General features: G+C 42.2%; 1 protein-coding gene across 2 annotated transcripts in view; it reads left to right on the top strand.

The window, feature by feature from the left end:
- CLSTN2 (calsyntenin 2) overlaps nucleotides 1-14,733 on the top strand; it is a 299,276-nt gene that overhangs the window by 229,619 nt on the left and 54,924 nt on the right. For both annotated transcript variants that reach the window (XM_074546803.1, XM_074546802.1), the window contains exon 5: nucleotides 5,155-5,304. In XM_074546803.1, the coding sequence (XP_074402904.1) occupies nucleotides 5,155-5,304 (150 nt within the window). The remainder of the gene's footprint in view (nucleotides 1-5,154; nucleotides 5,305-14,733) is intronic.

A 14,733-nucleotide genomic window follows, 5' to 3' on the forward strand; every position in this document is an offset into this window, starting at 1 on the left:
TCTCTGTATGGCAGCTGATAGAAACTTTCTGTGGTGCAAATTCTTTGGAAACATGCCCATTTATGTTCCTGGTAAGGTGGTTAAAATAGATGTATGAGATGCCTGGGTCTAATTAGGATTTTGTTAACAGGGGATTTTTTAGCCATTGTGAAATACAAATCTAGGTTCTTGTGTCTCCTGCAGGTTATGATTTTTTTATGCTTTTCAGTCACCTACATGTGGAGCTTCATTGCTCAGAAAGAGAATAAGTAAATACCTTAAAATCAAATCTAAATGTTGCAAGGGGCCCCAAAAGATGGAGGTGGGGGTGAGTTGTGAGGAAAACATGCCATTGTCTGCCCCACATAGTGGACTTTTTCATGACCAACGTATGAAACTAACCCTAAACATAGGTCTGTAAAAAGATGGAGCTCTATGATCAGCTCTTTTTCTTTTGGCAGGCCAGTGTCTTGTTAGGTAAAACTTACTTCTTGTCCCTAGATCCATGCATGGAGCAGTTTTTTGTGCTTGAAAAATTGAATTGCTCATCGGGGAAGGTTTGCAGAGAGGCAGAGAGAGCCCTGCAGGCTCAGGTGTCGGTGCACAGGCTGCCCCATCCCCACTCCAGGGGAGGCAGGAGTGAGAGGGCACAGGAAGCAGCATCAGCCTGAGGGTATTTCCTACTTTGGGAAGATAATATAAAACTTCTCAGTTATCTTTGGGAACTCCGGCCCTTGGTATGTGATTTCCTTGTGGATGAAATTCCTTTGAGTTCTGAAACTATAGCACTAGTAAAATGCAGTCTTGTGTATGATGAGCCCAGCTCAGAGGGCAATGAACTCTGAGTCATAAAACACAGTCATGTAAAGGCAGGGGACAGATCTATGCTTTGCTGTGCAAAGAACTGTGATTAAAGATGTAAGGCATAATATGTTTTAAAGTAGTATTGCATGCAGATTAATCTCATTTTATCCTTAGCAGAGAATGCAAATCAAGTCAGTTACTGCAGCAATATTGTGTAGGCTTTTTTCAGGTGACAGAAAAATTAAACCACAATGCACAGCTCTGTCAGAATGCCAGCAAAAGCCATTTTTATTCATGTATCTTGTGCTTTATTTGTTAGGGATTATGGTCAGATGATCTGGGAACTCAGGTATAAATACAAATTCTGTCACAGCTCTGACCTAGTCTCACCTCAAAAATGGGGATGATTCTTATTTGCCACCTGGCTCTGGGGAGCACTTCACAAATGCTTGTTCCAGCTGTTCAGTGTGAAGATGAGACAGGGACCTGTCCAGTCCATACAGATTTTATCAGGTTACAAATCCTGGACAGAACAGGACCTCACAGAATCCCCCGTTACAGCACCCAGGGCTGCAGCAGGAGCTGTGCACACTTCATATGGCCAGGAAAGTAAAGCCAAACTTTATAGCTGAGCATCTGCATTTGATATTTATGTATTTATTAAATGACAGATTCTTTCCATTATCATTTAAAAATGAACCTTTTTGACAGGAAGATCAATTGATTTAGTAACTGTGGAATTTAGGAGGGAATTGCCATACTAAATGAGTCAAGTTTTTTCCCCATTCTTGTGTCTGCTCCAAAGTAAGGTGGAAGAGCATAAAAGAGGAATGTTTATATCCATCTATACCCAAAACTGACCTTGAAGAAACAGAGGTGTAAATGTCCTCCAGTGTCCTCAGGAAGGTCTTTTTATATTCCTCTAGTCACTGATCTGCTTTTTGTTGTTTGAAAATAGCTGGTTTTAGCTCTGGGTATTTCCAGGGAAAGGCAGATATTTAGGAAAACTGAATAAAAAATGTATGGCCTAATTTTGAATTGTGTAGAAGTGTACTTACTTCTCCATTAAATTTTTTTCTTTTTAATGTTATTAATTACTTTTTTATCTGTGGGTGAGATGTAAACAGAAACTTTCAGACTATCATCTCTAAAACTTTACTTAGTCTGTGTTTATAGTTCTTTCCTTCTGTGTCAGCTTTTTAATTGTATTGATTAAGTTATAAAAACCTAAAGAATCATAAAGCATCAGAGATAAGAAAAAACAACATTAGGAAATCAATAAACTATTGGGTAACATCTCCAAGTCATCCAAATGACCTTCCAGAACAACACCTAAGAGTCAGAATCTTTGTAGTCCAAATCTGAAATGGCCATAATGAAATACAGATCTTGGAAGATAGATTTAATGAAATGTAAAGATATTGTAATGATTTATAAATCCTGTAGGACAGTTGGACAGTTTTGGTTTCTTGAGAATTATCTTTGCTGATCACAGACTAAAATAATACCAAGAAGAACCAAATAGGAAAATATAAAGATTCATGTATGAAATAATATAATGGAGAAGGGACAGAAGAACTGAGAAGATATAAAGTCAGTAATTAAGTACATACATACAGTGGCAGTTTTTCATTAAATCCTCTTAGGCAGCCACTAATTAGGCAACTCAAGATAGTAAAATGGGCGATTAGATTGTTTTGTCAATCACTAACTCAAAACCCAATGAAGTAATTTCTTGAGAGTTCTGCAGGTTATTGCAGCCCCGAGACACGTGAACAGTCTCTGTTTCAGCCCCCACATTCCAAGAATGAGTCACAGCTCTTCAGTTCTCGGTCTCAGAGTTGTTTATTGGATCTTATCTATAAAAATTTTTCTCCTGTCCTGCCAGGGTCACTCAGCAGGACAGACAGAGGCACTCTGCCTGCCCCCGGGGTGGTGTTATCTCTTTATACTACAAATTATGGATAACATTTTTTCAATTACTTTCTAATACCTATCACCCATGCTAGCCAGTGAGCTTCTACTCTAAACCAATCCCAAAGTGCCAACAGCAGAAGATGGAGGTAGAGAAGAAGAAGAAAGGCTGGACATGCCCAAGTCTCTCCATCTTGTCCCCAAAATCTACCTTTCCACCTAGTGATAATTTTATTATTATACTGCTTAAACTTCTGTGGCTTTCAGGTCTTCATACAAAGCTGGTAATTTGCTCCACGGGTCATAATCAACCCCACAGGTGTTCTGGGCTGTGTGCCGGGGTCTCTGAGCCCCCTGGCAGGGTCCTGGCAGCTCTGGGCACCCAGAGGGATGCGCTGAGCTCTGACAGAGTTGATGTGGTTGTTGCAGTTCTTGTGGGGAGCAAAGAGCTGTGCCCATGGCAGGTCTGAAAACGCCTGGCAACATGAGGTACCCCAGAGAGAGACCCCCAGAGGCTGCAGGACACTGCCCTGGGTCCAAACCAGCCTTCAGCAGCTCACAATTCCATTTCTCCTTTTAAGACATTTAAATATGAGAAGAGTTTGTCCTCCTGTGTGCCCTGCCCACAAAGAGAGCAGGAGAGACTCAGAGCCAGCAGTAAATGGGGTATTGGGCCTGACTTATAACTGCAGATGCAAGGGTCTATTTAAACTACAGGTTTTGGACCTGAAGGTGGTGATAAATACAAACAACAGCCTTTCTTCAGGCCTGACCTGGAAAGTTTTCCATCCATTTCAATAAACTCCTAGAGCTGGCTTTAATGTAGTTGTAGCAAAAATTAGAGTGGTGGGCTCTGACAAGATAAGGAGTGTGAAGCAGAGAGACAGCGGCTAAAAGTCTTCACTTGTCAAATTAATGGAGCTTTAGTAAAAGACTTCTTTTAAGAAGCTGCATTTTTCTGCCTTCTCTTGTCTTTCATCCACTTGTGTGAAAAGAAAACAGAAAATGAAACTGAAATGCTCAAACCAAACCTAACATTTTGTGCCTAACAAAAGAGACTTTGCCCAGCACCTGTAGGGACCGGTTCACTGCATCTGACTAAATTCCAGGATATGGGGGCTGCCCATTTCAAATTTAGCACCAACAATTGGATTTTGCTGATACTTGCCTGCAAGCAGATGTTACGTGTAGCACTGCTGCAAAGTTTGCTCTTTGAATTCTGGAACAAAAATCCTCATTCAAAGAGATAGTAAAACAAACAGCCCTGAGCAAAAGCATGAAATTAATTAAACAGGATGAAGTTTCAACTTGTGCAGAAAGTAAATTTCAGTGGAAATGGACAGGATTAAAACACTGAACTTGTTAATAGAAAACCCATATATTTTGCATTGTGCTCTCCCCAGTCCTCCAGGAACTATTCAGAGAAAGATCTTTCCTTCTGAAAGTTCTGATGTCTTTGTTCCCAAAGCAGGCAATTTGTTACTTTTTTATGTGTGTCAGGCTCAGCAGATAAACCCTGTTGTTGCTGGGTTTTATTTTGCATGTGATAACTCTGTGCTGCCCTATCAAATACCGCTAAACACTGTAATGCAGGAGGTGATTCTATGGCTTTTCCTATTTTTAAAATGTCTCTCACCTACAAGGTAATAGCTTTTGAGAAAACAGGAAGATACTGGGGTTCAGTAGTGGATCTCAGGACCTGGCTGTTAAAGCCAGGTATTATGGCAAATGTGGAAAAGGAGAGTGCACTAATAGCTCATGGGTCAAGATGTAACTGCCAATTACTTTTATTGTCTTACTTTAAAAAGTGTTGTTGAGCAGATATTTTTTGATAGAGCCATGCCCACATTATATCACTCCCATCTTATATTTTTCTACAAGTATCTTATTTCTCTGCTGGATTGAAAGAAAATCCTTCCCATTCCCAGAATGGCCCGCTCTGCATGTCCTGTGTTCTTCAGAGAGTGTTGTAGACATATTTTATGGAAAATCCTTTCCTTAGGATTTTTCCTCCTGAGAAGCTAAGAGGCCTCAGGAACAAAATGTAAATATTGATTATCTGCTGCTGTGGAATGCAACAGGTGGATTTTAATTAGCCAATGTTTGTTGTTTCTAATTAATGGCCAATCACAGTCAGCTGGCTCAGACAGAGAGTCCGAGCTACAAGCCTTTGTTATTCATTCTTTTTCTATTCTTAGCCAGCCTTCTGATTAAATCCTTTCTTCTATTCTTTTAGTATAGTTTTAATGTAATATATATCATAAAATAATAAATCAAGCCTTCTGAAACATGGAGTCAACATTCTCATCTCTTCCCTCAGCCTGAGACCCCTGTGCACACAGTCACAAAAGAGCTCAAAGTCACAAAGCACTTGATGAACCAGGACCCAAATGCTGCAGTCTGGAGATGCTCAGCCAAGAATGAATCTCTGAATGTTTTCTTGTGTTGAACCTCTAGGTAACATCAGGAACACGGAGAAGCTGAGCTATGATAAGCAGCACCAGTATGAGATAATGGTCACAGCTTTTGACTGTGGGCAGAAGCGTGCGACAGAAGATGTCTTGGTACGAGTTAATGTCAAACCTGTGTGCAAACCAGGCTGGCAAGGTAAGGTTGAACAGCTTTTCTATTTTAATTCTTTATTTAAATATCTTTTCTTTGGTGTTTTCCCTCTACCTCACAGTAAGGAAAGGAGGGTGCTTGTTGCACTGGTGTGGAAAACTGCTGCTGTTTTTTCTGCCTCATTCCAAGCCTGCTAACAAAGTGGATGATAATCCCATGTTTGCTTGCATTTGCCATGATTCTTCTCTAGGCAGAACAAAGAGCAGACCAGACAAAAAGAAGACAAATTTCTACTCCAATAAGTTATCTTGTGAGTCTAATAAGTTATCTTATGAGAATATTTTGGAAGGTTAAAGAAAATGGTGCTGTTTTGCCATTGTTCTACTATTCCTTAAAAGAGCATTTTTGAAGCCACCATGGCAAGGTGTTTCTGCCATGTGAGCTGGAGTTGCTCAGGTTATCTTGTTCAAGGTTCAGTGTTGGCTTTTGTGGCAGGCAGGAGCCAAGGCACTCTCAGTGGGAGTGAAAAGCATCTTTAAAGCTGATTCCTGTCTTGATACTGAGACATTCTGGTAGGAATCAATTTGATTTTCTAAAAAGGCTGTAAGGATCTATACCCTGTCTGGAATGGAGAAAATCTCAGCTGACAATGTACAGGGAAGGTATATATGCCACTAATTATTAGGAATTAAGATGGAAATGAGGGCTGGATTACAGACAAACAAATTGGATGTCACCACGTTATGCAGGTGTCATTCAGGACTAACTTGACCTTCATAATGTTAATTTTTAAACATAATGATTGAGAAGGAAAAAAACAGTTTGGCTGTTGTACTTAAAGGTAAATTTACAGGTTGACATTTATTAAAAAAAATATTTTCTTTGGGAAATGAGAAGCTCTCATCTAGAGGAGCTAGTAATGAAATGTTTGCAATAGCAGGATTCCATTTCCACAGCCCTCACTTGGAGCAGAGCCACGTTTCAGTTTTTTGGGATGTGCTAGTACCCAGGTATTTGAAGAACATTTTTGTTGAAAGAAACCACAGTACCTATGAACTATTTCCACATTTTCTAACTGATATTACTGTTCACATGATTTAGTCTATAAAATTATTATAGTCTCTTTACACTAGAGAAATATTCTGTTTCCATTTTATGGAGTTATCTCAGATAAATTAATTATCCCCAAATTAGCTTGAGATTTGTATTAAAATGGGTGTAATGGAAGAATTTTTTTTTTCATTTTTTTTATTCAGGTATTTTTTTGGTTGAATAAGTTTTGCAAAGGTGGTAGTGGTGTATTTCTTTTGCCCAGTATTATTTCACAGTTCATGTGGTTGTTATGCTTGTTACTGGCTCCATCAGGTGGGTTTAGACACTAGGCAGCCAATAAAAGGAAAAGGAACAATCTCAAACAGGTTTGATCAGGGTTTGGGGTGTGTTTTTGATGCTTTGTTCGTGTTATTTGTACCTTTCCATCTGTCAAACACACGACTCTTCACCTCCTTGGCACATCCCCAGGTCAAGGAGCACAAAATGCAAGGGGATGTCTCCTACTCAGGGTGAAAGGTCTTTAAGTAAATAATTGATTAGATAGGGCTTCATTGCTTAATTATTATTAATTCATTAATTGTAATTTGAAAATGAGCTACAACGTAAGCATTCCAGAAATTTATACATTTCTCTTAAAGAGATTTTTTTCATACCTTTTTATTTTTACAGGTGGAGAAATTCATGTAGGTGATGCTGTTTGCCAGTTTGAGCCAGTAAAAATCACCTGTTTCTAGGGAAAAAAATAAGATCAAATAAGCAGAACTTTCCAAGAGTATTTGTAGTGGTTAAAGAAGAAATCTGGAGACTAGAAATGGAAGATATTTGTAGTGTTCTTTCTTCCCTGTATTTGGTGCTCTGTGACCTCCCCACAAAGGGGCAGCCAGCAAGTTTGCTCCATCTTCTTTGAAATAATGCTATATTTGTAAAGACTGGATGACTTCAGGAAATAAAATAATGGGAGGTTTTTGACAGAAAAGAGGAATATTCTGAGTCTTTGGTTATAATAGAAATGTTGCTAAAATACGTGATTTTTTTTTTCTTGTTCTTCAATGTTATCCTGAACAAATAAATACTCAGATTTTCAATTTATGGCATTGGCAGTTAGTTCTTGAAAGCTAATGGCTTTTGTAATTTGAAATATTGTGCACTTGTTTATGTAACTATCATGAATAGAGATTGGAGTGGTCTAATGCAACTTCAGTATTAAAAATTTTATTGCAGCCAATTTCAGCATAGATGCCCTTCAGATAACCTCCACTGTGCAGGGCTGCGAGAGGGAAGAACAGGCTGATGTAAAGCAATTCAAAATTATTCCTGTTCTTGAGGCCAGCAGCATGTGACTGATGCGTGGCAGAGCAAATAAGGCTCCACCAGCCAAGGTGCTTTCCTTTAATCAATATTTCCTTGGGCTAACGGCGCTGAAGTCTTCATTAAATCCAGGAGCTGCTTCCCTGCTCTCTGATGATGATGGGCATTAATACACCAGCAGCCAGATCACCACACAGATATTTTCAGCAAAAAAGCCTCCCCTCTGTTCAGAGGCTGCTCTAGAAACAAACTTGACCCAAGCTGGCATCTGTTTTCTGAGCAGACCACTCTGGACTGGTATTCACATACTGAGCAAGCTGAAAATGTAAATCAATGGGCTGAATTACTTCCTAATCAGGTATTTTAATTGGAAATTCTCATTAGTGAGTTTTGTCAAGTGACTTCTAGAGCTGTGCTACAAAATCTCTTCATGCCAGCTGTGTTTTCATGTCCATGATTTCCAAACAGTGCAGTGACCATGTCCTGCCAGGTAGGGAAAGGACAGAATTACCAAGAAAAGCTGGATGACGACAGTAGTCCTGGCATCATCATGGCTCAATCTGCAGTAGAAGATACTTAGATTTTTGGTTTAAAACATTTTTAATCTTTCCATAGTGGGATTACAAATGGAAATTAAATCTAACCCAATGTGCTGAAAGATGCAAGGTAGCAAAAAATTAAAAACAATTATTCCTGTACCAAGCTGTCTGGTGACCAATGCACTGTGTGGGGAGAAGAAGAGTCTAGCCTCCAAAAAAAAAGAAAAAAGGTAGAATCATGGGCCTGAAAACTTGAAAAATATGTTTTGAGATTGTCAAACGTCTGCTCAATTACTGACAATTAATCTACAAGTGAGGTTGCTCCCTAAAATGCAATTGACTTCAGACAGAAAATAGTTATTACAAGTAAAAAAAATTCTCTGAAACAGCCAACTGAATACCCTGGGAAAGAAAAAGAGAGCTCACAACAGGGAAGACTGGCTGTGCTTCCTGGGGAGATGAGTGTGGAGCAAAGACAACAGCCCAAAACTCAAAAACTCATGAAAGGAGAGTTTTTCCATGCCAAATTTCATATGGCCTTGCATAGGCAATGGTGACTAACCTGCAGTTGGACTGTTAGGACTCCAGATACAAAACAAGATTTCACAGCATCCAGCCTCAAGTGTTTTACCAGTCTGAAAAGATTTCTTGTATTTATCGTCCAGGGTCTGTGAACCCATATGCATCCACACCCAGCTACGCAAGAAAGAGAATAAGGTTGAAGTTCTTTAAAAATTCATCTTAAAAGAGATAGTCCTGAAAAATTAAATTACTTTTACATAGCGTTGGCTTAAAAATAGTTTTGAAATAAAAGCTTCTCTGTTCATTCACGCAATAGATTATAAAAATATTCTTAAAAGGTTGTTAGTGTATCAGAGATAGTGCATACCATTTCCTTCCTAAGGCATGTTGGGCCCACTAAGGTGGCCTGGGCCCTTCCCAAAGGCACATTCCCAGCACCTCTTTAAGGCTGAATAGGCATTCAGAGACCTTGTGCAGTCAGATCAGCTTGCTCTTCCTGCTGAAATAAAATCTCTCTTTTGTACAAAGAAGGGCAGGACCTTCCACTTCAGTAGCAGAGTGATCTCACATCACTTCTGAGTCAACATTCCTCAGAGATGTTGTTTGCAGGAGCTGCTGAGTGACTTCAGAATGGTTTTCATGAGGGCTTTCTAGTAAGATCCAGTTACTGAGGCAAACCAAAACCATATTGGCTTTCATTCTGCCAATGCTTTTAACAAGGAGGAATATGATTACTAAGGTAATTGATTATTTGGAGGCGGCTGGTCAAGTGCAGAAACCTTGCTGATGAAGGTAATATTCTCAGTCTTCCAGAACAATTTAAAAGGACCAAGTAATTTCTGCACTGAACACAAATCAATTTGCATTACTCCTGTGCAGACACCTAGCAGCTCAAAACACCATCCTTGTGTTGTCTTAGCTGTGAGATATTCACCCATATTTTTATAAATGAAATTTATTGTGAAGCAGGGAGCCTTTATGCCAGTCTAGGCTTGGCACTGCTGTGCATGCATTAGCCACATATCCTTCAACCAGGGTAATCAGGATGAAATACTTACATTCAGCTGTTAACTTGAATGGCACCATTTTAGTAAAATACTCACTCTAAATAACCACTGCAGACATTTGAAAATTAACTAAACTCCTGAGTACTACCAAGTTTTGAGCTTAAAATTTACATAAGTTCATATTTGCTTTATTACTTGTATCTACATTGTTTTTACTTTGCTTTGACTACCAGACATACTCAGAGAAAGCAGTCATACCTGTTCCAATCTAATTTTTTAGATATTCTCTCTTTAGTAAGTTCTGTATCTGCATTATTGTTAAATACATCTTCCCTGAGCACTCCAGGTCCTCCCACATTTCTTTTTACCATGCCCTCTTACTAAAAACAGTGCTTTAGATATTCCAGGACTGCCTTGCTTTTGCCTGGCCATATCAGACTGGTGGCCTGTGGAAATGCGTTCTTGTCTTAATGAAATCAGCTCTTTTTCCATTTGTTGTTTTTCAGTGATTTCTCTGAAGTCTGCTGGACTTCCTGAGTGCTTTGTATCATTACTAAGCACTATTTCTGTAACACCAGTTCTCAAGGTCACCTTGTTCTGTGTTTAGGATATCTTCTTTCTAGACTGACTTCCAGTGTGGCACTGCCTTCCTTTCCCTTCACTGGCAGCAGTAACTAACACGGTCCTGGTCTTGTGCCAGGGCTGCAAATGGAAATATCAAATAACACTCCCAAGGCAGGCTCACAGGGATCATTACCAGTTAGTTCCCTGTGTACCATGAGCTTCACATCTCAAGAGTAACCCATTACTGCCCTCTCTGCAGGCTGTTCTGCTTCTCTGTGAGGACTGAAATACTGAAGCCAGTCTTTCCATCTTAAGTGATACAAAACCCCCATTCATTTTAGACCTATTTAACTAGATTTTTATTTCCATATATAACTCTTTTGTTCACATTTCTGTATTTGCAACTACAAAACTAGTCATTTCTTGTTTGAATTTTCACTGCAAGATCCTCCTGAGCTTTACTGGGGCAATTATCATTTCATTGAGAAGTTTCTTATCTGTGAGATGCAGCTGACAGCATTATCCCATTAATATTTCCTCTGCCCAAAAGTTAAAGCACTGCAGGGTATCCAGTTTGGTTTGAAGCTTTTCCTTATGATTTTTTTTTTCTGCATGTAGATACTGCCACATATTCTTAGACCTTGGGCTGAAAAATTTAAGGCTTTCCACAAGAGTTACAATACCCAATTCATTGATTTGGGTAACTACACCATGCAGTGTTTCAGAGTCTGTCTTTGAGAATCTGAGAAGCACTTTGCAGACTCTCCAGCAGAGACATTAGGAGCCTGTGACCAACTCAAACCTGGCAAGAAGGTAATTTCCCTAAGGAAAGCAAGCAGAGAGCCACCTGTAATAACAGAGCTGGCAGGGTGGGGTGATGTATTTGTCACCCAGGGCCAAGCACTGACCCTGCTGAGGGTTGCAGGGCAGACCCAGAGAAGGGGAAAGATGCCAGATTCCCCCTTCTGGGGAAGAGGCAGCTCCAAGGAGGGGGAATTTATTATGTGAGGGGCCATGTGCTTCATGGGGTCAGTGGTTGGAGACAGGAAGGACACACAGACCTCAGAGCTTCACGCCACAGCTGCGAGCTTTATTTCCCACAGCGAGTTCATACTGAAGGTTAAAACAGCCCGGTCTCAGCTGCTGGTTGGGCTGATCCCCTCACAGCCCAGCTCCCCACCAGGGAGATGTCTGCAGCTTAGGATGGCCTGTGATAGGTGAAGCCCCTGTGTAGATTTGAATCCAGCCTATCCCTGCCTCATCTGAGGACTTTTTTTACCTCTAGGCCGGCCGAGGTTGAAGGTCTGACAAGGCCAAACTGATTTGGCAGCTACAACTAAATTGAGAAGCAGGGATTGCAAACTGTGATAGGGATCCATGGATGAGGGTTGGGATCCATGGATGAAGAATCCATGGATGAGCATTGGGATCCATGGATGAGGGATCCATGCATGAGGGTTGGGATCCGTGGATGAGGGTTGGGATCCATGGATAAGGATTGGGGTCCATTGATGAGGGATCCATGGATGAGGGTTGGGATCTGTGGATGAGGGTTGGGATCCATGGATAAGGATTGGGGTCATTGATGAGGGATCCATGGATGAGGGTTGGGATCAGACACTGGGCCAGTCCTTGCTCTGTCAAGCCAGAGCAGCAAGGCCTGGGCAGGCTCCTGGATCCAGAGATGCTGTGGCTGAGACAAACCAGCACCTGCAGCCCTGATGGGGCTGAGCTTAAACAAAGCTCCAGGCCCATGGAAGGGCAAGTGGAGGCCCCAGGTGAAGCTTGTGGAGGTTCATTAGGGCTTATTAGTGCCCTTGGGGCTCTGACACTGTGGGAAGTACATTATTCAAATGAAATCTCATGACAAATAATAGCTTAAGCCGTGCTGTTTCATGGGTTTTAGATTCTTATATGTTTATTTCACATAATTAAGCACCATTAGGTCTGGGAACTTTATCACTTGATGGAATATTCAGTGTCAGTAGGTCAAGCACAACAATTACTCAGTTGGGTTCACCAGCTCCTGCGGCATCAGCCTTTCCACTGTCCTGTACTAAGCACAAATTTCTGTCTCTATTTTCTTTGTCTTTTTAAAACTATCAACTTACTGCACAAGGAAAAGGTGTTTATGAATGTTTGTTTATGCTTTGAAATGTTGTGGTGGTTTGACCAGGAAGGAGTGGGAATTCTGGGATGCTGTGGTCAAACCAATGGATGTTCTGAGTTTCATACTGACACCTGGTGTAGCCAGTGAAGTTTGGACACACCTCCGAGAATACACAGGGGTTAAAAAGCAGGGCACTGCCCTTGGCAGTCTCTCTTGGGACGTCGCGGCGAAGAGGTCAGATCACCCTCCCCTGTCCAGTCGCTGCTGCTGGGTGGGGGAGGGGCAGCCACGTGGTAGGCCCTGGGCCTGGACAGAGATGGGAGGTGAGGAGGCCTTCAAGGATGGAAGGGTGGAGGAGCCCCAAGAGACATCGGGCAGCCATTCCCCCCCCCCAGGAGGGAGAGAGAGGGAGAGTCGGCGAGACGGAATGTGATAGCAGCCGGCCCAGGAGGAGAAAGGGGGGAGAAGGGTGCAGCCCGGCCGGCCGCAGCAGCAGCACGTGTGGGAGTATCATCGTTCTGAGATAGACAGAGACTGAAAGTTTTAACCCCTTTCTTTCATGATTGGGGCCTTGCAAAAATGCTAATCCTCCTCGAAGCTGAATAAGAAGGGAGATAAGAGATGAGATGAGATGAGATGAGATGAGATGAGATGAGATGAGATGAGATGAGATGAGATGAGACAAGGACCTGGCCCGAAGAACGTGGAGATGATTGAATGGGGAGAGATGATTTGGAGTGGCCTTTTGGCTGGACTTTTCTTGTGGCCATGGACTCAGTTGTTCCTGTGACACAGAGACTGCATTTAGGGGGAAGCAGTGGCTCAAAACCAGGAGGGTTCATTCGTGAGGACCCCCCCGGCCCCAGGGGGTTGGAAAAATATGGGGGGAGACAGATGTCCCAAAGCAGAGACTGTGCCTTTTTGGAGTGAGACAAGGCATCCTTGAAAGACAACCCTAAAAGCAGCTTTGGTCCATGCGTCAGTGGTGAGAGCACTGGGCATGGAAGGAAGATGTCACAAGCGGCAAAAGGACTTTTTTTTTCCGGGCGGTGCCGAAGTGACAGAGAAGCACACGAGGTTTCAGTGTGTTTCCAGGAGAAGCCTATGGAACAAGAAGGACTCCTTTCCTCTTCATGAACTGAAGTTTGAGTATACTAAAGTGTCGTGCCGGGCTGGGCAGTTGGTGTTTTGGGAGAATGTATCGGATTGGGAAAGTCAGGTAGTGGGGAGGAGGAAAGTGGTTTTTTTTGTAAGGTTTTCAATTCTTTTTTTCTTTTTCCTTATGGTCTTTCCCTATTTTCCTGTAGTTTAGGTAATAAAGTGTTCTTTATGTTTAAGTTGGAGCCTGTTTTGCTTATTCCTGGTCACATCTCACAGCAGACACCAGGGTGAGGGCATTTTCATGGGGGGCACTGGCTCTGTGCCAGGCTCAACCATGACATTTTTGGTTCCCTGGACCGGGAAATCGAATTACGGGAGAATGATGAGATAAAGCTGTGAGATGGGGACCAAAGAGGAATAAGAAAAAGCATGTACTAAGTTAAGGTAGATAGATAGTGAATCTAGGGTATTGTTGTGTAGAAGTGTTTTGTAATTTTGTTGATAATTTTAGAAAGTGTATTCTCGGAGGTGAAGGGTGGAATGTGGTGGTTTGACCAGGAAGGAGTGGGAATTCTGGGATGCTGTGGTCAAACCAATGGATGTTCTGAGTTTCATACTGACACCTGGTGTAGCCAGTGAAGTTTGGACACACCTCCGAGAATACACAGGGGTTAAAAAGCAGGGCACTGCCCTTGGCAGGCTCTCTTGGGATGTCGCGGCGAAGAGGTCAGATCACCCTCCCCTGTCCAGTCGCTGCTGCTGGGCGGGGGAGGGGCAGCCATGCGGTAGGCCCGGGGCCTGGACAGAGATGGGGGTGAGAAAGCTCTCAAGGATGGAAGGGTGGAGGAGCCCCAAGAGACATCGGGCAGCCATTCCCCCCCCCCAGGAGGGAGAGAGAGGGAGAGTCGGCGAGACGGAATGTGATAGCAGCCAGCCCAGGAGGAGAAAGGGGGGAGAAGGGTGCAGCCCGGCCGGCCGCAGCAGCAGCACGTGTGGGAGTATCATCGTCCCGGGACAGACAGAGACTGAAAGTTTTAACCCCTTTCTTTCATGATTGGGGCCTTGCAAAAAATGCTAATCCTCCTCGAAGCTGAATAAGAAGGGAGATAAGAGATGAGATGAGATGAGATGAGATGAGATGAGATGAGATGAGATGAGATGAGATGAGATGAGACAAGGACCTGGCCCGAAGAACGTGGAGATGATTGAATGGGGAGAGATGATTTGGAGTGGCCTTTTGGCTGGACTTTTCTTGTGGCCATGGACTCAG

The sequence above is a fragment of the Zonotrichia albicollis genome, chromosome 9 (assembly GCF_047830755.1).
Source record: "Zonotrichia albicollis isolate bZonAlb1 chromosome 9, bZonAlb1.hap1, whole genome shotgun sequence".
NCBI classification, from domain to species: domain Eukaryota; kingdom Metazoa; phylum Chordata; class Aves; order Passeriformes; family Passerellidae; genus Zonotrichia; species Zonotrichia albicollis.